General features: G+C 40.5%; 2 protein-coding genes across 3 annotated transcripts in view; both read left to right on the forward strand.

Annotated features, from left to right (window-relative positions):
• The window catches only part of LOC104967573 (carboxypeptidase Q), a gene marked incomplete at its 5' end in the record, with an annotated part of 309,328 nt that overhangs the window by 4,076 nt on the left and 280,952 nt on the right, over positions 1-24,300 (forward strand). The gene's annotated exons all lie outside the window — the stretch shown is intronic.
• The window catches only part of sntb1 (syntrophin, basic 1), a 34,065-nt gene continuing 14,379 nt past the window's right edge, over positions 4,615-24,300 (forward strand). For both annotated transcript variants that reach the window (XM_010797059.1, XM_010797060.1), the window contains exons 1-2: positions 4,615-5,286; positions 16,787-17,030. In XM_010797059.1, coding sequence (XP_010795361.1) covers positions 4,740-5,286; positions 16,787-17,030 — 791 coding nt within the window. In that variant the 5' untranslated portion in view covers positions 4,615-4,739. The remainder of the gene's footprint in view (positions 5,287-16,786; positions 17,031-24,300) is intronic.

Here is a 24,300-nt window from a genome sequence, read left to right on the forward strand (position 1 = left end):
TATAATACAGGTTGTGGTGTATAGTTTCAGTCGCTATTCAGATGGTCTGCTGCCTGGTGCTGGCTGTTGCGCCATGTGCAGTAGTGTCCTCCGTTTCGCACCAATCGACATTAATCAGTTATGAATGTTGTTTTTTCACTGCTTGAGAAAATGGACTTGTGGGCTGAGAGCGTGTGAAAAATGTCATTGTGTGAGAGTTGGCAGCACGTGGAACTCTCTTGACATTATTATTGTATGAAACTGCCCAATCAGGATTTATTTACTTATTAATCGACAGGTGGCCGGAACGCTGTTCTGGATCGTTCCCCGCCCATTTTAAGCCCCCTGTGTGTGGTGTGTGTGTGTGTGTGTGTGTCTGTGTGTGTGGTGTGTGTGTGTGTGTGTGTGTGTGTGTGTGTTGTGTGTGTGTGCGCGCGTGTGCGTGCGTGCGGTGCGTGTGTGTGTGGGTATGTGTGGTTATGTAAGTGAGCAACGAATGTCAGATACGTGTATGTTGCATTTATAGATTTAGTTTGATTGTGTGTCTTAACTTGGCAGAGAGAAGCAATCAGCTTCATGGACTGCCTTGCTTCACATCCAATAGTGTCCAGAGCTGGCTGGGCCATTACAAGTAGTGGGTTTGGAGATGTTAGCGCATGCAGTGCAGTTGTTTTGCCAATGTACTTGATATAATGTGTCAATGCAGGCATGGTGTGTCAAATTGTTTATAGCCTGCATTTATTATTGTTATTAGACTTTTATAAAATCATTTAATTTAACTAAGATGACAACACCTTGATGTGTTATCTTTGTGTGTGTGTGTGTGTGTGTGTGTGTGGTTGTGTGTGTGTGTTGGTTGTGGTGTGGTGTGTGTGTGTGTGTGTGTGCTGTGGGGTGTGGGTGGTGGGTGTGTGTGTGTGTGTGTGTGTGTGTGTGTGTGTGTGTGTGTGTTCTGAAATGCCACTTTCCAAATTTATCACTTTTTCTCTTGAATTTTGTCCCAATTGAACAACTTCATCCAGTACAGCAGTATCCATTTCTTTGTGTTAAACATTTTTACTTGAAGAAGGCACTGGATACTGATTTTAATGCGTTAAAACTGAGCTGGCAATACTTGATCAGATTTAAAAAAGTAGTCAGTTGTGGAGATTTTACAGAGAGACAGTATCCCCATGGACAGTGGCGGCTGGTGGAAAATAACTTTTTGGTGGGGGCTATGGAAATGGGTGAGAAAAGCCATACCTAAGGGGCATTTTCAAATCAGGAGCTAAAATACGAATTTGTTGTGTCGCGTGGTGGCGTGTGTGTGCTGGTGTGCGTGTGTGTGCATTGTGTTGTGTGTGTGTGTGTGTGTGTGTGTGGTGTGTGTGTGTGTGTTGTGTGTGTGTGGTGTCTGAAAATGCACTTGAAATGATCAACTTTTCTCTTGATTTCCTTTGATATTTTGTTTAGGTACAGTGTTGCAGCTAATTGATTGATTGTTTTATGGGTATTCTGTGTTGAGATGGTGCAAATATTTTTAATACATATCTAATATATTTCTAATACATTGCTCTTGTGTTGTTCTTTCACATAAGTAACACTATAGAAGTGTAAAAAATAGGCTACGTCAGATTATTCCAAGGGACATACATGTCAAGTCAAGTCAATTTTTATTTATATAGCCCAAAATCACAAATCAGAATGAGGGGGTCCTTGGTGTATTCTCTATCTTGTAAGGGGTCCTTGGCTGAAAAACAATTGAGAACCTCTGCTCTAAAGTACCGCAGTCTCTTCTCCTAAGTCCTTTTTAATTCTCCTATCCACTATCCCTTAACCCCGTGACGTTTCACTCAGAGGTCAAGGATAGGAGATATGGTTAGAATTTAGGAGCTGATTTTTGGATTATCGGAACGCAGCCCTGTGAGACTCAAATCTACACATGGTTTACAGGAAGTGTTGGTCATTCCTCTTCCTTTCTGATGTAATGAATTGTGTTCTGTCTCATGTTCATTCCACCAAAACATTGTGTGTTGTCATTGGTGAATTGCTTTATTTACACTAACTTTAATAAAAGAAAAAAAACGCCTTGTTTTGATTGATATCATTCATCTTCAGTGTAATGGCTTTGTGTATTTCAGGAATTGTGTTCAGCAAGTAAGGAATTGATAATGGAACTGCCTTTCATTCAAAGAGCTCTATGATCAAGGCTCAATATGCAAGAGGGTGTTGAGAATATATACTCAGGTAGTGTACTTGAGTACAATTTCAATGTATATATAAAATAGGGTGAGAGGAGAGAGGAAGGAAGGAATGAATGGAGTGCAACTGCAAACAAGTAAACATTGTGGTAAATAATGCAGAAATAATAAGCGTTGCAAGTAATCCTTATGAAGAAGGAAAGTCGCTCAATGATTCACACAAACATTTTCGGGAGAAACATTGAATGTAAACAGAATATTTTATGTTTACTAGATTTCTCTTCAGGGTACCTTTACATTTTAAACGATGTAATAATACGGAGGTGTAGAAATAGAGAAATTTCGCCTCATCTCTGAAAACTGACATCTCCTGTATAGGTTGCAGTGCTATTGAGCAAGTCACTCTACCATTTTAATTGCTCCATAGGCGGTTCATAGACTGACAGTACAAGCCCCATGTGTGATTCTGCGTTTGTGTGTAGGCATGAGTCTGCAGCTGCTCCCTGTTGTATTGAAAAAATCTAGAGTGTAGCACTGCCTGAGGAATAAAAAAAGATTAATTAAAAATTCTTTAAATACCATCACCTTTAATCAGATTTGCATTCTTTGTTTGTTTGGTTGTTTGCTTTGAAGGTCGTTACCACTACAAAGAATGTACATGTTATCTGATAGCTAATTTCCATATAAAAGTAAAAATCAATTGTAGTTTCTACACCTCATTAAGCCTGCGTATTGTTATGTTTCAGTCTCTCTCTCAAAATAAATCCTCTTTTTGGTGCAGCTCAGTAGTAATGATACATTGTAGTTTAAAGGGTAGGCAATAAAGAAGTTTATATAATGTGTACAGCATTCATAGACTGCTATATTCCAGTGATTATACAACTTGAATAATTGCACACACACATCCTCAAGAATAGAAACGATGAGTTCTGAAAAAAAAGTCAAAGAGGTGATTCAAAGGTTTTGTCAAGAAGCTTTGCTGTATCTAATATATATTTTTTAACAGCCTATTAATCCAAAAATAAATATGTTTACCTAAGCATCTTAATAAAAAAAACCTGTTTTAAAAAACAAAAATGCTTTTAAATAACTTGGGCAGTTACGTAAAGACAGTCAGTTTTGTTAGTATCATTTTCAAATCTCAAGACATCTGTGGGTTATGGTTGCATAGTCAAATAGAATGATATTTTACTGTGTCCACCAGGGCAAGATATTTGTCTTTGTATGACAAATAAAACAATATTCACAGCAAAATGAATCAAATAATAAAAGTGACACATAACTGATCCGCATCAATGTAGAACTATGTGTGCAAAAGTCAATACAAGTAAATAAATACCATTTATATATTGTAATGCGTTTGTGATTATTCTAATTGGCACAAATAAGCCTTTTGTATCTCTGAGTTTACCAGTGTGGCTTCGTCTAAAAAGTGTTACTGTTGTGTTTCACCCTCACAGACTGCCACCAGTAGGTGTCGTAGGTACATTGATAATAGCTCAAAGTGTCACGGTCGGTTCGAGTACCATGGCATGCTGTTTTAATGCATGTTTAAGTACTGTTACACCCGAAAGCTGTAACTTCTATGTACTTGAAGTTTTCATTGAAACCCCCCCACCCGGCCCCAGCAGCATGATCTGTAGCTTTTGTCTGCATCTCCTAAACCTGTCAGTCACTCCCAGATCTTGAACCGGGGTCATCGTCACTCAGCGTCTGCAGGCATTGTGGTGATAACCCTGGTTGCACTCTGACGGTAGAGCCTTCAAGATTGACAGTGCACGCGGGTGTCCCTTTGTGTGGAAATAACAATAATAAGTAGAGTTGGAAAGCAAATTCTCAGGGGGTGGTCTCTCCGTGACAGATCTTCCAAACAAAACCCTCTTTTTCTATTTTTTCCTTTAAACATCATAACTGGCACAGGCGAATTCCTGTACGCGCATACCCGGTCTCACGCCTGCAACGTGAACGCGCTCAGCAAAGTGGGTCTCACTGGGAATTTGAAGACTGGATACTCAGTTTTTATTCATATTTCAGATCAGTTGATGTATTTAAACTATGGGCTATCATAATGGAAATGTCATCTTTCCTATTGCTTCTTCAGTTCCACGTGGCCAAATCACTCACAGCCCTTGTGATTGTTTTATTCAAATAGACGTTCATTTGATTTCAAAGTCGGTATACATAGGCCTAGAGTATACTGTATGTAGGCTACTTGTTGTAAACCTGATACGAGTAAAAATGAAATATTTTTTTTCGGTGAATGTGTAGTGTTTTTGTTCAACAACTGTCAAGTCTCAAATGTTGGGGGGAAATTGCTAACACATTTTGTGCATGCAGGGTCTGGATCGGCTGACGGCGGGGGTCGCAAACTCCATCCCGCAGATAGGATCTCCGGCAGGCGGAGCGGCAGGCAGCTTTCTCCAAAAGGGCTCGGGCTGGTTGGTCGGGACTCCTAACAAGTCCCACAGAAACTTCAGAGGGGCAAAGTCCACGCTGAGTTAGAGGGAGACAGGGGGAAGTTAATGTGTGAGAGCGTGCTGGGAACCAAATCACATGTCATTTTAAAGAAATGCTCCAAAGATGGCGGTGGTAATCGAGACGGGAGTTTCAGGTGCCTCCGGAGTGCAAAAAAGTGGATTTGTGGAGGTTTTGGTGCGGGAGCGGTGGCACAAAGTTTTGGTCAACTTAAACGAGGAAGCGCTTACGTTAAGCTGCGAGGAGGGCTGCGTAAACGACAACGGGGACGACAATGTCAACTCCAACGGGGTTACCAACGGATCCTACCTGGACAACAATAACACCAACTCCAACAACGGCCCCCAAACTGTGCGCACCGCGTTCACGGACCTGCCGGAGCGAGTGCCCGAGGCGATCGCCAACAGAAAGCGGTGCGTCAAGCTGACCAAGCAGGAGATAGGGGGACTGGGGATCAGCATCAAGGGCGGGAAGGAGAATAAAATGCCCATTCTCATCAGTAAGATATTCAAAGGGCTCGCAGCTGATCAGACCCAGGCTCTGTACGTGGGGGACGCCATCCTGTCCGTGAACGGCATGAATCTGCGGGACGCGACCCACGACGAGGCTGTGCAGGCGCTGAAACGGGCCGGGAGAGAGGTGACACTGGAAGGTAGGCAAGCTGAGACTGTGTGGATGGCAGAAATCATTTTAGACAGAGATTTGAATCAGAGACTGTGCATTGGAATCCTAAGTTTTTCATACCTCATGCCCCAATCCCTGTCGTGCATTGGACAAGATAAGGTCTTATTTAGGAAGAACGATATGTGAGTGTGTGTTCTGATACATTTCTGTGAAGGAGTGTACAGCAAAAGAGATCAGTGCGTGAGTTTCAGCTTTTTCATAAGTTCTTTTGGAGACCCAATATAACATTACTCAAAGATCCCCAAGGAAGCTCTGGACCTATACATGCATGGGAACCTAGTTGCAGAGAGGGGTCCTGTGAGATTTTAACATCCCTCTTGTCTTACTATTTCCTCTACTGGCGTTGGGCTGGTTTATGCATTATTCCTTTGCAGACCAGTCAGTGGTCCTCATGACACAACCTATTGCAAATATTTGAATTTTACCTACCAGTTGATTGCATTCACTCAGTATCCCAGATGCAAATCACTCCCTAAGAGGAACAGAATGAAAAGCAGCAGGGCTCTGAGTGTTGAAGCCTGGGAATGAAAACCTCTGCTGTAGAATGTTATTTATTTTCTATCAAAGATATGAAGTGCTGGCTGGTAGCAAGAGTAAAGATAGCAGGTGGTTATGACACCAGCCTTATCCATATCTCATCTAATCACATTTGTTTACATTTTTCATTAACAGTGCCTCACTTTGTAGGCGCCAAACAATCTCCCACGATTGGAAACTGTCATTAAGCTTTTCAAATGTGTTTGATCATCAGCAGAAGAGGGGGAACTACTTTATACATTTTATACACAATTGGGTGGTAATCAAGTTTCTGAATTGCTGTCTTTTGCACAAAATAAGTTAAGATTCAGATTAGTATGTTAACACTTACTATGCAACCAGAGGGGCCATGGGAAGATCATACAAGTTCAGCTTATATCGTCTCTTATCCTCTCATGCTTGAACAAATTCAGCTCTAGAGTTCCTGAAGTGTCTCTCACATATAGACACACACACACACACACACACACACACACACACACACACACACACACACACACACACACACACACACACACACACACACACACACAGAAATACACATACACACACACACATGCCCACGCACGCACAAACAGACTTGCTTTCAAATCACTCACAAAAACTGTGCAACCCAGTTAGTTTTGTGCAATTTTTAGCCAAAGTGAAGACGAAATCAGGATAATTGCAGGCACAATCCACCCTGAGGGAAGGACACTATTTTATCCCCTGAAAACCCACACATACACACATACAAACACACATATACTACATAATACTCAAGTATTCAAGCACAAATATAAAAAGCATTCACACACCGGAAAATGTAACACACAAGTGCCCAGCCCTAAGATTTTTATTCCTGTTCCTGTGACCCAAAATGGTAAGAACAACGTGTCTCTTACTCTTGCACACACACATGCACACTTACACACAGACACACACACGCAGACACACAAACACATGGTGATGATCCTTCCCAGGGGGACATAAGCGGCTACATTGCAGAGGAAAAAGCAGGTCCCAGCTGAAAACTTACCAAGATAAGACAGGAGGAGAGAGGGAAAGAAGCAGGCAAGAAGGAAGGAAGAGAGAGAGAGAGGGAGATGGGAGGGGAGTAGGGGCTGAAATGTGAATTTAATGGGCAAAGTGCTGTGAGGGAAAGAGATAGAAAGAGACTGAACGGAAGGGGAGCTAACGAGGGAGGCTAACAGTCTGATATTAAGATGACAGCCAGGGTTAACTTAAGGGTAACAGGGAGAAATAAGTGCAATTTAACACAGATAATTTGCATTTGGCAAAGCAGTGAAGCATAGAGGAATAGTACAAATGACTTCAAAGTGTTTTCAAGGGGTTTCGTGGATCTTAAGGGGGATAAGATGTGTTTAACGCGTAAGCCATCATGTTAACTCTAATTCCAAATTAAAAAACAATTAAAATGGGAGATGTATTCGAATTTTACGCCTGAGTATGAAGCATCTCTAAGAGAGTGTTTTTTCCACATCCGCAACATCGCTAAACTCAGGTCCATTGTGTCTCATGCAGAGCTTGAAATGGCTGTCCACGCATTCATATCATCCCGGTTAGACTACTGTAATTCACTTTTCACTTGTCTCAGCAAAGCCTCTGTTCACCGTCTGCAGCTGGTTCAAAACGCTGCCGCCCGCTTAATCACCAGGTCTAAAAAATCCTGCCATATCACCCCCATTCTAGCCTCCCTGCACTGGCTACCAGTTCATTTCAGGATCCAGTACAAGATCCTGATTATCTCATACAAAGCTCTAAACGGCCAAGCCCCAGCCTACATCAGCGAGCTCATTCCACCACACCAAAACACTCGTTCGCTGAGGTCCTCTGACCAGGGGCTTCTGGCAGTGCCCAGGACCCGACTAAAGACCAGGGGGGACCGGGCGTTTGGGGCGGCCGCCCCTAGACTCTGGAACGCACTTACCCCGATCCTGAGATCGGCTCCCTCCCTCAACCTGTTCAAGGGACACCTAAAGACGCACTTATTTAAGCAGGCGTTTGAGCAGTCTTAGGCCGTTCATCACGTCACTGTCCTGTCACTGTCGATCACTGGTCCTCTTGCACTTGGTTTCATGTTTGTATATTGTTTTTAAGTTTTTATTCTATTTTCCTGTCATGTTATGCTTTGTTATTATTATGCCTTAGTGCCATATTGGCCTAATTGTTTTGACTGCTATATTTTGTACAGCACTCTGTGCATTCGTGCTGGGAGGGGTGCTTTAGAAATAAACTTTTACTTACTTACTTACTTACTTAAGACAGATTCTGAGAAAGGGTAGGAAACATCTAATTCAACTGAGAGATAGTGCACGTCTCGAGAGGGTTCTGCAACTCTGTGTGTACAATGCAGAGCATGTTTGTGCATTTTGTGACTGTGTACGTAAGAGAGCTTGTACGTGTGTGTTTGTGATTTCAACCATAGATTAGGCAAGCCCTACTGGAACCTTGTTTAAAGAAATGGAGAACACGTTTAGCTAGAATAGGCAGCGACTTCTCACTCCTTCAGGCTATGTTAGGGCAGTAGATTGACCCAGTGGCCGAAAACTGAGAGGACCACAGTTCAAGCCCCACTGTCAGAGAGCATCTGCTGTGTTAAATTGTCCCCTGAGACGCTGGATTTCTCCGGCTCTGTTCTGTTGCTCAGCATGCAGCTTGACATGTTGAAGTGAATTACCCTTTAGGGACCAATCAGGGTGCTTCTGCAGCTGTTCCACAAAGCGCCTATGGAACTGCAGCCAGTGCTATTATTGAGGTCCAGTGAAAATCTGTTTCTGTTCACAAATAACGCCTTTGATTATATATCATAGGAAAACAATAAATAATACAGTCACAGGTTTGTATTTGCAATTTGAGTCACACTGGAGATCGCTAGGTCAGCTAACAAGGTCCATCTGAAGCACTTTCTAATCAGGACACCTTATCTTAGTCACTTGTATTACAGGAGCCATCATTTATGCTATAAGTAACACCTGTGCCTTTATGCTACTATGACTAGTCAAAACGAATGGGGAAAAAGGCCTATGTTACATGCTATTGGTAGGAGGGTGTTGCTGGAGGTTGTTATAATTAGACATCACAGTCTGATCCTAAAGCAAAACAGCACCCGGCTGCCCACCATGCTCGAAAACAAAGTGCTTGCTGAACTGTAAAACAGTGTTTGAACCCCCTCTCCCCACGTGTTGCCATTGTTAGAATTATAGAGAGTTGCAGCCAATGTTTTAAGCATATTTTTGTTACAGACAATATGCAAAGCTTTTTGCCTTGTTCTTTCACAGCAGACGTTTAGACCTGTCGATAATAGAAAACGGTCATAAGTGAGATGTCCACTTCAAGGAGAGCAATAATGGAAAAAGCTTGAACTTCTCTCTCAAAAAGACATGCAAAAAAGACCCAATAGCCGCTTTTACACCAAGTACTTTGTTGTACTTAGTTCCCAGCACTTAGTTCCCCCATGGAACGAAAGAGCAGATCGCGTTCACACCAGAATAAGTCCCTGAGGGAAGATTACGCAAATTAAGCCGCTGACTCCACTACTTCTTCTTCTGCTTTGGGTTTACTGGCAGGCCGCAAACAACTTCACGGCGTATACTGCCACCCGAAGTCCCCGGAGTTGGGGACTGGCCTTCCGAGTAAATCACCAGAATGCCGACACCTCCTCATCACTCCACCGCTCCCATGTTTTTTTTAGTGTTGCCATAAGTTAGTCTCTCTCTGTTGGTGCGCTGGGATAATGCTAATGCTAATAATGCTAATGCCAGTAAATACAATGGCGGCATCACAAAACTTTTCTCAGTTTTACGAGGCGTGGTTTGCAATCCGCCCAGCCAATCAGAAATTGGAACTTTTTTCTCCCCAGGAAAGTACCACCTCTCTAGCAGGGACTGAAAAGGGGGTAAAAGTTCTCATGAACTAAGTTCTCTTTTTGGTGTGAACGCAAAATCCCAGGAACTATCGGAACTAAAAGGGAAAAGTATGGGGAAAAGTACTCCGGTGTGAAAGCGCCTATAGTTCAAGGTTTTTTATTTAGTCATACGAACATAGCTACAGTGTAGTTATGCCGATGAAAATCTTGTGTCACAGGCTTCTCCAACAAAGCAACACAATAACACAGATAAACAGAAAAAAAAAAATATATATATATATGTATATTTTTTAGTAGTAAGTAAATAGTAATACAAAAAGAAAAATAGTTTTAAATAGTGAAATAAGAGTCTATATGCAAGTTATTGAAATAGGATATATAGGTAAATAGATAAATAATTTTAAAATGTTTTTTAAGTAGCAGCCAGATGAATATTAGGGATGTTATTTCAACTGTTCAGGTGTTTAACAGATTTTGCTTCAACAGTTAAGGTGTTTAACAGTCTTATTGCCTGTGGGATGAAACTGTCCCTGAGTCTGGTGGTTTTAGTCCGGATGCTGCGGTAACGCCTCATGGACGTCAACAGGTCCTGCCCATACGCTGTAACTTTATTTCTCTCCCTAAATTAATGGCCAATTGACAACCTATGAGATGCCCTTGATGAAAACATCAGGAGCCGTTGCCCCTTTACCTGCCGGTGGTAATAACTTCATGAATGGTGTCAGTAATGGATAACTACTCTTACAGCTGTCCCTGTTCTCTCCTTCAGCATTTCTCAATTCCCAGTTTGCACATCCTTGATTACTCTCCTCGCCTCGTGTTGTTTTTCACAATTGTTTTGTTATATATGCAATGCTGATTGAAAATTCAGTTGAACCATGGGGGTGTTAAGTGTATCTTTTCCCTCAGAACAAAGAACACTTTCATAGGATAAAAAGAGATGAGAACAATTCCTTTGGAGAATTGCGTAACTCAATTCACTTTTCTATAATTAAAACTGGATAGTTTCATATGTAAAGCTCTTAACACGTTTTGATTACTGTCTATTTTAGAGCCAGAAGGAGATGTAGATGATGTCTACCCCACACAATGAGGGTCAGATTATTCATAGTATGATGATTATACCTGTTTGATCATTCATTGAATTACGTGTAGGCTGAACGAAGATTTAATTCTCATGGTTGACTTGCTGTAAATAGGCTAGAACCGACCTCAAAGTAGTACAGGTTGACTATAGCTAGATTTAATTGAGAATACTCATTATATTATTCCCATTAAAGGTGTGTCAAAAGTGTTCTGCAGTTTTCTTTAACAGTAGGCTGTAATAATACCTACTACTGTGAAGCCTATCAAGGCTATCTTATGCAAACGCTAGAGGTGATAGAATGTAACCTTACCATAAGATCTGCCCTGCTTTGTTCTAGCTACCCCTGGCAAGATTTCCACTCTTGCAATTTACAGCTTTATTGATGGTGGGTTTACCATTAAAATGTAACAATGTGTACATTTTATTCCATCACAAACACACTGTTTAATACATTCCAAATGCCCTTTCTGTTGGGTTTTGATTTCAGAAAGTAAAAAGACACAGTCGCCCAAACCTTTTAAATTCCATATTTTTCTCATACTCCCTACCCCTCTCACATCTATTGTAGAGAAATCAAAATGATGGTTGCTACACTAAGAGTACACAATGTTGGGGTGAATGGTTCACCCTACCGTCAACTAACTACTGGACCCCATATATAAATAATTGAGATGGCTTTTTGTCAGAACGGATGAATATGAGTGGGTATAGTGGGAGAAAAAACAATCCAGGTTGAAACTGGTAGTAGTTTCACTTTGTAAGGAAAATCTATTTCAGTGTGGACACACAGCATCAGACTATCATTTGTAAGCATCAAGTCCAAAAAGCTGTTATTTAAAAGCAGAAGAAATAAAGAAAAGAGTACAATTCAATAACATCTGCTACACTTTGGCTGACAGGAAATGAGTCAGTGTCCTGTAAGCTCCTCTGTTGATCCTTTAACAAGCCCTACCTGTCATCACCTGATATCTGGATGAGTGTGTGTGCTGTTGTCAGCAGTGTGTGATGCAAAGTGTGTGGTTAGGAGCTTGTGACGGTTTATATGTAGTCTAGACGTGTGTGTGTGTGTGTGTGTGTGTGTGTGTGTGTGTGTGTGTGTGTGTGTGTGTGTGTGTGTGTGTGTGTGTGTGTGTGTGTGTGTGTGTGTGTGTGTGTGTGTGTGTGTGTGTGTGTGTGTGTGTGTGTGTGTGTGTGTGTGTGTGTGTGTGTGTGTGCGCCCTGGTGTTAGCATTGTGTGGCTTTTATGCCTAAAAAATATTCAACAGGGTGATCAAAAGTGACCAATAAGAAGTCTGTTTTGCAGTTTCACTGATTGTTGAATCAGTTTTGGTGTAGATGATTACAAAGATGTACATGTTCTGTAAAGCATCTGTTCTCACTTTCTGTGTTTTTGGTTTTGAGTGAGTAAGTTAGTTTATGTATCATGATTTATTGCAATAATGAAACCTGAGACACACCGCTCACTGGTTTAAAGATTGATGATAATAAAGTTTCCTGTTTTACAGCACAGTGCAGATTACAATGAAAACTGTGGCAGGTTAACCACTTGAAATTATTTTTGAGTTTTAAACAATGTGTCCCTGATCCCAAACAGAAAGTGGGGAAATGGCTACACAGATGTGGCTGTGAACAAAACCTTTTACCCTACAAACATTTGTACTTATGCTATACTTTAATAAGAGTATCTACTATAAAGTTTAATGTAGCATAAGGTCATTCTTTACCGTACAAATAATACACTCAGTAAATAATGCACATAGTTAAGCCTCAGCACTATTTGAGAAAATTGTATTTTAGTTGTTTTGCTCAGGGCATTTAATCCTATTAGGGAGATTATTTGTCCACTAATATCCATGGTATTGTTTACTGTAATGAGATGTCACATATAATGAGTCTTTCTGTAGCGCAGTATGGAGTAAACATCTACTGTATTTGCATCTTTCTGTGTGCAGAATTCAGTACAAATATGTACTTAAATTCCTATGTACAGCCAAAGAAATATGATTTTTATACAGAAGACCTACTGTATAGCTATTAAACTATAGGTTCCAAAACAGTGTGTCAGCTCACCTTTGCCATATCTTTAACGTTTTAGCAACAATTACCATCGTCTTCTTTCTGATTTAAAATATATTTAACATCTCTTGTTAAAAGTTCAGTGCTGGCAGAGAGTTAGTAACTGTTGGACATCAAGTTCAGAGTTCAGTGGCAGTGAGTTATTCTACCCACGCTCATTTCAAATTTCTTGGTTAAATTCCTCCTATAAAAAGGGCCTCCATCCAAGTCACTGTTCATTGTTCATTGTTCAGTTGAGGCGATATTTGAACTCTTTGATATGTTGGTCCAAATCTTACGAAGAGACCTCTTGAGGGTGGATTTGAAAAGGTATTTTGTGCTGCCATCAGGATCCAGCTACTTGCCTCAGTGCCGACAGAGTAAAAGCCTTCATTCTGCGATCAGAGGAGTCTTTCCCCTTTTCCTGCCTCTTTGCCCCGCTCTGTTCTTATTCCAGCTTTACCAACGTCAAACCTTCTACTTTCTCTCCCACAGGCTCAATAAAAGGAGGTTTATTTTTTTTCATTGGTACACCTCCTCACCAAATAACAAATCCCCTTTATAAGCATATGGTATAACTTCCAGTGACTTCAGACACCATTAAATACTGTTAAGCACCATTATGTAAAAAATGAGGTGTGTGTGTGTGTGTGTGTGTGTGTGTGTGTGTGTGTGTGTGTGTGTGTGTGTGTGTGTGTGTGTGTGTGTGTGTGTGTGTGTGTGTGTGTGTGTGTGTGTGTGTGTGTGTGTGTGTGTGTGTGTGGGAGGGAGGGAGGGAGGGGGTTGTTGCAGCTGAAACACACATGTCGAGGACTGCGACTGAACAAGTGTGTGTGTGTGTGTGTGTTGACGACACATCTGAACACCTCTGAAGAAAAAATTGCATCATTTAAAAAATGTGTTCGATTTGAGCACAGTTTAATAATCCGTGTTTTTTATTGAATGGTTTTTAAACAGCATAAATGAAGTAGCTTTTTTACTGGTTGGTTGAACAACTTTTCTCTGGTGATACATTGAGACATCTAAACCACAACTACTGAAACACCAAGCTTCTGTTTCTACCCTCAGTGGAGACTAAGAGTCATACTGAAAAAGATTGAGTTGCATCTGTATGGGCATGATCTCACTTTTTTCTTAAGCACGAGACAGACAAATGGAAACTAAAATCCGACAGATGGGTGATGGCAGCCTTTCATTTGGACCTTTTGGTTTTGATTTACGTAACTGCTACTTTCAAACGGTATAAGGCCTATCCTTTCCGAGTTGTTATTGTGCTATTGAGGTTATTGTGCAGAGTTGGCCGTGTTGGTGCTGTAATGGAATAGAAACACGACCCATGGGAACGCACACACACTTCCACTGTAATGATCACACCGACTCCACCCCATTTATTTTCCCCTCCGCTGGAAACAGCCAAGCTTTATTTCTGGGCGCAGTGAGGCTGCTGGTCCATGAGTGTACATTTGCTCCATTCAAAATGTCATTGTAAAGGTTAACCAAAGACAAATCAACCACTAAATATGTTTGTGTAATAGCTGCATTTGATTGATTGAGTGTTTTCAATTGAGTCAGGTAATAAAGTGGACTGTAAATCACAGAGACTAAGCTGTTTGGCCATTGGTGAACCTCTCATCTCATTCCTCATTAGCAATAGAAAGAATAATTTTCATTATAAATTAATTGATTAATAATTTAAAATATGATAAATGGTTTATTGCCAAGGGTGATAGTTGATGTCTTCAAACTGCCAGTTGATGTATTTAGCCGATAAGATTGTATCATGCATTAATTATATTCCCAACAGCCACTGTGTTTGTATTGTTTAATTCTCTTTTATAAAGCTTATCACATCTTTATATCAAATATTTTAAAAAGCACATTCTTGTTCACTGACCATTTTGTTGTTTTGCTTTTGTTTGCCGCTATCTTACAATTAAATAGTGCATTTGATAACAGGAGTCTAAAAATATGCTTACTTGCTGAACATTTTTGTTTGTCAGATCCTTTCCAAAGTCTGTCAGAAGTGCTGGATTGGCACAGACAGACATTTGGGGGATTTAATGTATTTGCTGTTCCTTTGCAGCTTCATCATGCTCTGCAGCACAGAAGATGAGGCAGACAGTGTGCGTGTCATCTTCGTACTTTAATAAATATATCTCAAATTTGAAAGCTTTGTTACACTCGCTGCCTTTTTTCTTGCCGTTTGCCTCTTTTCTATATTAAATCCTAAATGTGCTTTAGTGTCCCATAGAAGCATGGCTCCTTAGAAACATCACCAGACAAGGTTTTCATCACCCAACTGCAGCAGAATTAATATTTTCAGTCCATTGAATTCAGTTGTATAGCACCTTTAACAAGCGGATTTTCCGCCCTTTAATCTGATTAGACTATGCGGGTTATTCTATGCTGCAATTGGATCAAATCTTCTTTGAAGGTTCATCCAGGACACTCTCACATCACCCCCGTCTCCTGCTCTGTGTTTTGTGTCAGCCTGTCATCTCTCGTCTGCAGGTTGGCGTGAGGCTTGCTACGCACAGTCTCACAGGGGTCTATAGTGCTTCTTCCAAGAATAGTTCACTTTTTGGATTACAAACGCCACCAGCCATATGCCAATTAAACGCGGCTAGTACAGTAGGATATGCCAATTAAACATCCAGGGCATATCAAAGATCCAGAACATTTGGGACAAGGAAAGCATACTGCTTTGTCTCTGCGTCTCTATTTCTGTCTTTCACTGAAACATGTGTCATGTCTTCCTCTCTTTTCTTCTACCCTTATAAACCTAAAAACACGATGAATTTCAAATCAAGCCCCCAGTGATTGAGCTTATTTATGTTTTGCTGACATCAAAATAGGCTTTCTGAGGTACTTGGCATAAGCTGTGATGGTTTTATCAGGAAATGTTGGAGGCTGTGGGGGTTAGATGGCTCAGTGTTTATTAGATGATAACTTTTTTTGCTGCTGACTTTCTGTAGCAACAGAGACGAGGTGTGAATCATCAGTGCAGTTAACAGCATGAATACATTACAGCATGCCTAATATTAAGAAATTAACTTAAGCTAAGTCTGCTTTGAGTATACGCATTTTGACTTTGCTGTTGTTTAAAATTGACAGCAGAGAGCCAACCGGGCCAGTTTACGGGCATTAGAAGGTAATAAATAATGTGATCAAGTGAGTTTTCCTGCTGTCAGTGCAACAAGCACTCATCATTTTATTTGCATACTTTTAAATGACAGAATAACTACATGTGCAAAATGTTATTTTAAAATCTAACTTGTGGACTACCCTAATGCAAACCTAATACAGCTATAAAAGTCTCATAGTCTCAAATAAAGTCATACCGACAATTCCCTAGGGCCTAGGGGAAATGCCTAGGGCCTAGGCATTTCCATGCTACACTTGCATATCTTTAGTTAATGCATCATTTATGCACTGAGATATTGCTGAGAGAACTCTGCCCCATGACTGTCTTTAATACTTGCCAAATGCCTCCAAGGTACCATCATTAAACAGTTTCTCTTTCTGTTGTTTAACTAAACACCCTCACATCCTCCCTTTGACAGACACAAATTCTCTTCAAAGCAGTGAGCCTCGTAACAGCAGTTTGTCTGTTACCTTTGATATAATAAAAGGGGTCGCATAAAAAGATGGCTTTTATAATCACACATTCGGGATACTTGGATTTAAATAAACATCTGCGTTAACACAATTCATATAAAAAGAGACTGCAGTGTTCAGAGCAGTTGAGCAGTACAGCATCCACTTCAATGTAGTGAGAGTATTTTTGCACTGTGAAATTCGTAAGTAAGTAATCTGTGTTAATATTTTGCCAGTTAATGTGATAAAAATGAAGCCCCCATAGCACCTTCTTCACGATGTCTGACTGTATACTGGAAATCTCTTTCTTCCTTTTCTGCCCAGTGAAGTACATGCGTGAGGCCACGCCGTACGTCAAAAAGGGCTCCCCTGTGTCGGAGATCGGCTGGGAAACCCCCCCTCCTGAGTCTCCTCGCCTCGGCAGCCACTCCCTCACCTCCTGCTCCCCCTTCGACCCCCCAAGCTCTCCCACCCAGCCTTCACTGTCCCTGCAGGGCGACAGGAGGTGCATACCACTCAGGATGTGTTGTGTAACCCGAGCCATGACCACACCTGACCCAGAGAACAGGTAGGTGACACACACACACACACACACACACACACACACAGACAGACAGACCATAAAGATGTCTGTATCCTGATTCTTTAGCTGAAGGCAGGTCACTGGAGATGCTGCATTTTTCAAACTCCTGAATATGATCTGCCTGCTTCTGCTTTTAATTCACAGACTAACGACTAGTTAATCGATTAACTCACATAGTTCAGGTCACGTGTAGGTGTAATCGTTTTTAAAGATTTACATCTTCAGGAGGCAGAAATTAGCTTGGGGCGGCACGACATAAACAGGATTATACGTTTTTGCTAAGTATTGACAGGGGGACAAACACAGACTGTTGCTGTTTGTATTGCATTTATGTATAATATTTCAAAAAAGAGAATATTGCTGGTCATGCTTTTTAAAAGAGCAATAGAAAACATTTTTGCTTTAACTTATTATTATGAAGTTTGTTGATTGATCCACGCAATGGGTTTAGAATAATCACACATCTGCTTCTATATTCCCTTTAAGCATTGCTTTACAGGGAAATTCTGTCTGCTAATTCTGGGTCTAAAACGTCCTCTTCCAATAGAAGCCCAAGACTATCACTGCATACTAGAGAGCCTTTGCTAAAGGGCAAATTAATAAAATAGCTCACATTTTAACAAAGCGGCAGACCAACCATAGTAATGTAAATGCTAAAGCCAAAATGATTAATCATATCAGGGGATATCCTTATCAATCTCCTATTTCACATGAAAATCAATAAACAGAAGATATATCATCACTGTCTCTGTTTTGAAACAACCACGTTTTTGGTAAAAAGTGGAATCACCAAATATAAATTAGATTTTGTTTCCATTTTATGTTCACTACAATTATGAACAGGGTGCATTTGATACAGGCTGCTGCAGTGAGAAAAGTCATGTGACATGTCTTGTGTGTGTTGTGGTGAACCCAAACTGCCTAAACTGTCCCAGAGAGTTTGTGTCTATACTGTCACTTGCTATAAAGTTCAACTCTGAAACAACCAGAAGATGACTGTGAATGAACCAAAGGTTAACCAACCCTCCTCTGCTCCTTGACTCTACAGTCTGACAGACAGACAATAGGAAAGTCTTCCTCTGCGTCTTCAGCCCGCTTCTTCTTCAGTTTTTAGACAGACCTTTGAAGTGGCACTCTGATTATTCTCGGTTAGCGGGGGGTGGCCTGTTAGGAGGTGTTGTCTAGTTAATTGGTTTGTAATATGACAATGGCCCAATCAAACAGCATGGGGGCAGAGAGAGATTTAATGTTTAAACATTTTTGGTGTCACAGTGTATGAATGTGTGCTTTCTGTCCCAGATGTCTCTCTTACCGGGTTGTTTCCCTTCCCGTTTGTCTCAACATTGTCTCTCTTTCCTGTTTTATAACTCTTTCTCACTTGTTTGTGTTTTTCTGCCACTTTTGTTGTCTCCCTTTTTGTTCTTTCATGATCCATCTTCTGTGTTCCCAGCTTTTCTGCAATCTATTCTCTCCTTCTACCGCATCTCCATCCTCTTGTCATTACCGTCTTGATTTGTTTTCTGTTTCTCTCTTTGCGGTGCTCAGTGTCTTTTTATCGCTCTGTCATTCCATCAATGTGTGTCCCCTTCTGCATATGTATGATTTGAGAAGTATGAAATAGTTGAACCTCACTAAAGTTCAAAGCTTCAGACAACATCAAAGTCAAGTCATAAACGTGAATAGTGCCTTCAAAGTCCCTCTGTCTGTGAAGACGTTGTTAGACAGCTCTACGCTGCATCTGTTAAATGTAAATGCACACAAACAATCAGTTTATGAAAAAACAAAACAAAAATAAGAACAGAATAAACAGACAAGGCAGATGGTTCTCTGCTGGCTGGCTGTCCAGTATCATACAACTTTTAATTTCCCTCAAAATACAAAAACAAATCATAAGAAAAGGACATTATTCATTATTCTGAAATGCTTGCTTGGAATGTGTCCACTGTTTGTAGAGTGAGTGACAGAGATTGTGTCCATCAGCCATTCTCTGTACATTGCCTGTGGCAGTATGAGACCCATGTCTCTTCAGATGTTAAATTTAGGGTGAAAACTGTTACAAATGTTGACTGAAATGCTCACACTGTGTCGATTACATTACATGTCCCTTTTTAGACGCTTTTATCCAAAGCGACTTACATATTCAATACTGTGGACAATCCCCACAGGAGCAATTTGGGGTGTCTTGCCCAGGGACACAACGACATGCTGACTGCAGTGGGGTTTGAACCTGTTACCCCCTGATCCGAACGCCAGCGCACAACCCACTGCGCCATACATTTCCCACGTAGATCACTTATGAGGAATAACATTTTGTCTTTGAAGCAAAATTAAGTATAATCTAATAGGTTTGTTATTGTCAATTAGATAATACAAATCTGCATGCAACTAGAACTCGGAGGTGATGAGCCTAGCTTAGCATAAAGTCCATATCTGAAAAAATAAGAAAGTGTAACTGTGTTAGTATATTTGAGATATTTATTTACCTGCAGGCCTTACCACAAATTACTTTTAAAGCCATTTAACTGTCTGCAGCTGACGAATATTCAATGTCATAATATTAATAATATAGTAAGAGTTTTGCTAGCCAAAGCAGTCTTTGGTCAGTCTTTTTCAACTGTTGTTCATCTTTAATATTATCATACTTTTTTTTGTTGTGTAAAAATGTGACTGAATCTTTGTGAGATATTACAGATTGTCTTTGGTTTTGAGAGGGCTCTAGTTTTCAAAGTAATCAGGACAGGTTTATGGTAGGCATTAGATAAATAAATGAAATAAATAAGAACAGATTTTCCATTACAGAAAATGAAATGTAATCCTACATTTCAAAATGCCCGGAGCCTGTTTGGTAAGCATTCTGCTCCGATCTTGGTTTAAATATTAGACTTTTCACGAGCACTGTTGGGTTGAACATTCACTATGTTGGCCATAACTGTGACTTTATTGGTCATCCAGTTACACACAGAACTGGGGTCAATAACTCTTCTAGTGTTTTTTACTGTTCACAGATAACAGTGTTTTAGTGGTTTGATAAAGCTGGCCAGGTTTACCTTGACCAGCATGTTTTTTTATGAAGGTCCTTCCTTGTTTTTCACAGCCATGGAACATTCCACTTTGACTGAACCGTAAATATTTAGTGAATGTTTAGATGGGAGAAAACCCCATTTCAACCTAGCCTGTTATCCTTGAAACACATATTTATACTAAAAGTTAAGAGTTGGAAGATTCTTAGTATGTTTATAGATAATGTAAGTCAGATAAAGATTGTCGGGATAGAAGTAAATCGATTCTTTGTTTTTCTTATTTTGGGATTCGAGCTAAAATAGGTGTATTTTTGTGTATTTTTGTTAAGTTTTGCTTATCTTATTATACTAGACTCCCCTTGAGGGTTGCTCTTCTCATTTCAGCATGCTGTTTAAACTTTGTGTAAGCCTGAAAGGACAGGCAGGAGACAAAGATACAATGGAAGGCAGAGCACGTACAGTGATGAAACGAGATGATAAAAGACAAGGAAAATAAAAGTGAAACAGTATGGAGGAGAAAAGATAAGTGAAGATTTGATTGATTCATCTTTTTTACTAGTTTGTAATACTCTGAAGACATCTTCCTCACCTTACTGTAACATTTACATTTTATAGGCAAATAAAGTATGATTTCCTGGGACATTGATTACATACAAAAAAAAAGGATTATACTCCTATCCTTTACAGTTTGGATTACCAATGTTAAGTGAAGGTGTAGAAACAGGGGACAAGAAAAAGAGAGGAGGGTGTGGGCAGGGAAAGGACAGACATTGAGAAAGAACAGAAAAGGCTAAGATGAGCAAAGAAAAGGGAAAGGAAAGCTTGTGTGGCTTTGTAAGAGGGGGACATGAATCATGGCAGAAACAGCACAGTTCCCTGTTTGACAGTTGTCTACAGTACCTTTGTTTAACCTTAAAGGGATGAAAATGTCTTATTCTCATCAAGGTTTGGTGCATACCAGTGCAGGAAAATTGGCCTATACATACAGTTGCAAGAAAAAGTATGTGAACCCTTTGGAACTACCTGGATTTCTGCATAAATTGGTCATAAAATGTGTTCTGATCTTCATCTAAGTCACAACAATAGACAAACACAGTCTGCTTAAGCTAAAACCACACAAACAATTATATGTTTTTATGTTTTTATTGAACACACCATGTAAACATTCACAGTGCAGGGTGGAAAAAGTATGTGAACCCTTGGATTTAATAACTGGTTGACCCTCCTTTGGCAGCAATAACCTCAACAAAACGTTTCCTATAGTTCCATATCAGACCTGCACAATGGTCAGGAGGAATGTTGGACCATTCCTCTTTACAAAACTGTTTCAGTTCAGCAATATTCTTGGGATGTCTGGTGTGAATCGCTCTCTTGAGGTCATGCCACAGCATCTCAATTGGGTTGAGGTCAGGACTCTGACTGGGCCACTCCAGAAGGCGTATTTTACAGATTTACTTCTGTGCTTTGGGTTGTTGTCCTGTTGCACCACCCATCTTCTGTTGAGCTTCAATTGGTGGACAGATGGCCTTAAGTTCTCCAGCAAAATGTCTTGATAAACTTGAGAATTCATTTTTCCGTCGATGATGGCAATCTGTCCAGGCCCTGAGGCAGCAAAGCAGCCCCAAACCATGATGCTCCCTCCACCATACTTCACAGTTGGGATGAGGTTTTGATGTTGGTGTGCTGTGCCTTTTTTTCTCCACACATAGCGTTGTGTGTTCCTTCCAAACAACTCAACTTTGGTTTCATCTGTCCACAGAATATTTTGCCAGTAGTGCTTTGGAACATCCAGTTGCTCTTTTGCAAACTTCAAAACGTGCAGCAATGTTTTTTCTGGACAGCAGTGGCTTCCTCCATTTTATGACCAACTTATGCAGGAATCCAGGTAATTCCAAAGGGTTCACATACTTTTTCTTGCAACTGTACTTTCCTGGTACTACTGATCTCTTAAGTTGTCTCCAGCATTATTGCTCCAAAGCTGATATCCTGTTTGTATTCCATATCTCATCTCAAATGTCCACTGAAGAGGAGGTCAAACTGTTAGCCCTACCCATTTACGACATTTCTTAACATCTCATCTAATTATTTTCATGCTGAAATGGCATTTTATAGCTCAGCTGTTTGGCAAAAATATCTTTAAGACTAAGCGAAAGAATGGAAGTGCAAAATCTGTCAAGGAGAACTATGCAGACGATTCAACAAGTGGCTTAGTCAAACATACAGACCTCCATTCTGAATCAGCAGCAGGGCCGAAGAGCTGCATTAAAAAAAAAGCATTGGATTGGAAAGACTCACTCAAGTTACAGCTAAATGTCCCAAGAGAGTGCTGCCCACTCCTCAAACCACTAAAATAACTGGCCACATAGGATTGTTCCCTTTACTGCAGCTTCACACTCTAATAACCCCACGTCAGAGCTGTAGAGGCAGTCAAAAGCTTACATTCTGATCTGAGAGAACAGATGAAAAATTGCCCTCAAGGACTTTATATTTTAGATATTACTAGACTTAAAAACATCTCTACATGAAACCTACTGTATATGTGCTACAACTATTCCATTGTTAATTATTGTTTTGCCAAAGAAATATGAACTGGATTTATTGTGAATTCAAACCTTTTTTTTAAATTATTTGGGTCATCTGTGACACACATGTATTATCGTGATTAGAATAGGCTTGTATTTTGTATGTTCAGTATTCTAAAATGTGTAACTGCTTTAAATTGGATATTTCGCCATTAAATTATTTATTTAATGCAACTGTTGTGTTCATACAAAGTTCATCAACTAATAATTCAAATAAAATGACTGCATGACTCACATCTGTATGCTAGAAGTGACCTACCAAGCTGAATACATATTTGCTATATATATAATGCTAATCCTGGGAGAACAATTACCCTTTGATCAAGGGAGACGTTGATCTTTTTTCAGGCAGGATTTATATAATAGCTCATCTACTGGTCTGTGTGCTCTTCTCAGTTATTCCCCGTGTTTAAACATTGTGTCATTCACCCAGCAGATGGGTAATTCAGCCCAAAAGCTCCTCTACATTTGAACCATGGCAGATAAAGCTTCTTCTAGGTCTAGCATAACTCACAGGAGTCAATTTGTTGCTAAAACAAACAACTTCCTTAAAGAACCTCCTCTATCAAACGCACATCTGGCCCTGGAGTCTCCCCCCCAACCTCCCCCCTCCGCCCTCTCTCACTCTCACTCTCTAGCCTGTTCTTAATCAACTTTCCTTTTACAGGCACATTTCTATTTTTAACCCCAGAGAAACACCTGGAGCTGCTCTGGGCGGTCTGCCCCACCTCTGAGAGTTTGATGGAAGAGCAGATTCATCACATTCACCGGGGCTTTTCCAGGTCCCCAGAGTGTGCTGTGTGAATAAGAAAAGCTGCTAAAACAGCATGTTTGCAGAGTTGAAACCACCCTGGTTTTGGAGTAGTTTCTATTTTAAACCACCGGGAGCACCTGGACTGTGGAGTGCTGTGAACAGAGAGGCTAGACTGTGAACTCACCGCCAAATCACAGCATGAGCCACACACCTAACAGTCATTTACCAGGTCTTGTTTTCTAACACTATGTACATATTACAAGCAACAAACAACAAAACTACTGAGTTTCAGGCACCTGGAACTGGCAAGAATATGTACTTTCTTAGATTTTTAATACAGGTGTAGAGAGAGAAGGAATCCTGAAATTCATGTTACCGGCTTTCTTTAAAAATTACGAGAAACCTTTTGCGCCGCCCATTACTTCAACACAGCATTAGCGTATGAAGCCCTACTATATTTGTCAAATGTAACTGTGATGTTATTTGCATCCCTTTTCATTTGTCCTTGAATAAGTCCTACTGACAGTTGAGCTTTGCTTCACCATCACTGAGTACATTACATGTCACTTGTTAGACGCTTTTATCCAAAGTGACTTACATACTCAATACTGTGGGCAATCCCAACAGGAGCAATTTGGGTTGAAGTGTCTTGCCCAGGGACACGACGACATGCTGACTGCATTGGGGTTTGAACCTGAACACCAACGCACAACCCACTGCGCCACACGCCTCCAGTATTTTTTACTGATGCTTTTACTCCTGAAGATGAGCAATAACTGTATTGATATTACAATCTTAAGCGCGCCATAATGGCTGAAACATGCACCTTTTTTAAAATTCATAATCATTGACAACACAATCAAAGAGCCATTCAAGAGAACGGGAACCATCCTACAGAC

Source organism: Notothenia coriiceps, unplaced genomic scaffold (genome assembly GCF_000735185.1).
Source record: "Notothenia coriiceps isolate Sejong01 unplaced genomic scaffold, NC01 NC01_scaffold00037470, whole genome shotgun sequence".
Classification (NCBI taxonomy): Eukaryota; Metazoa; Chordata; class Actinopteri; order Perciformes; family Nototheniidae; genus Notothenia; species Notothenia coriiceps.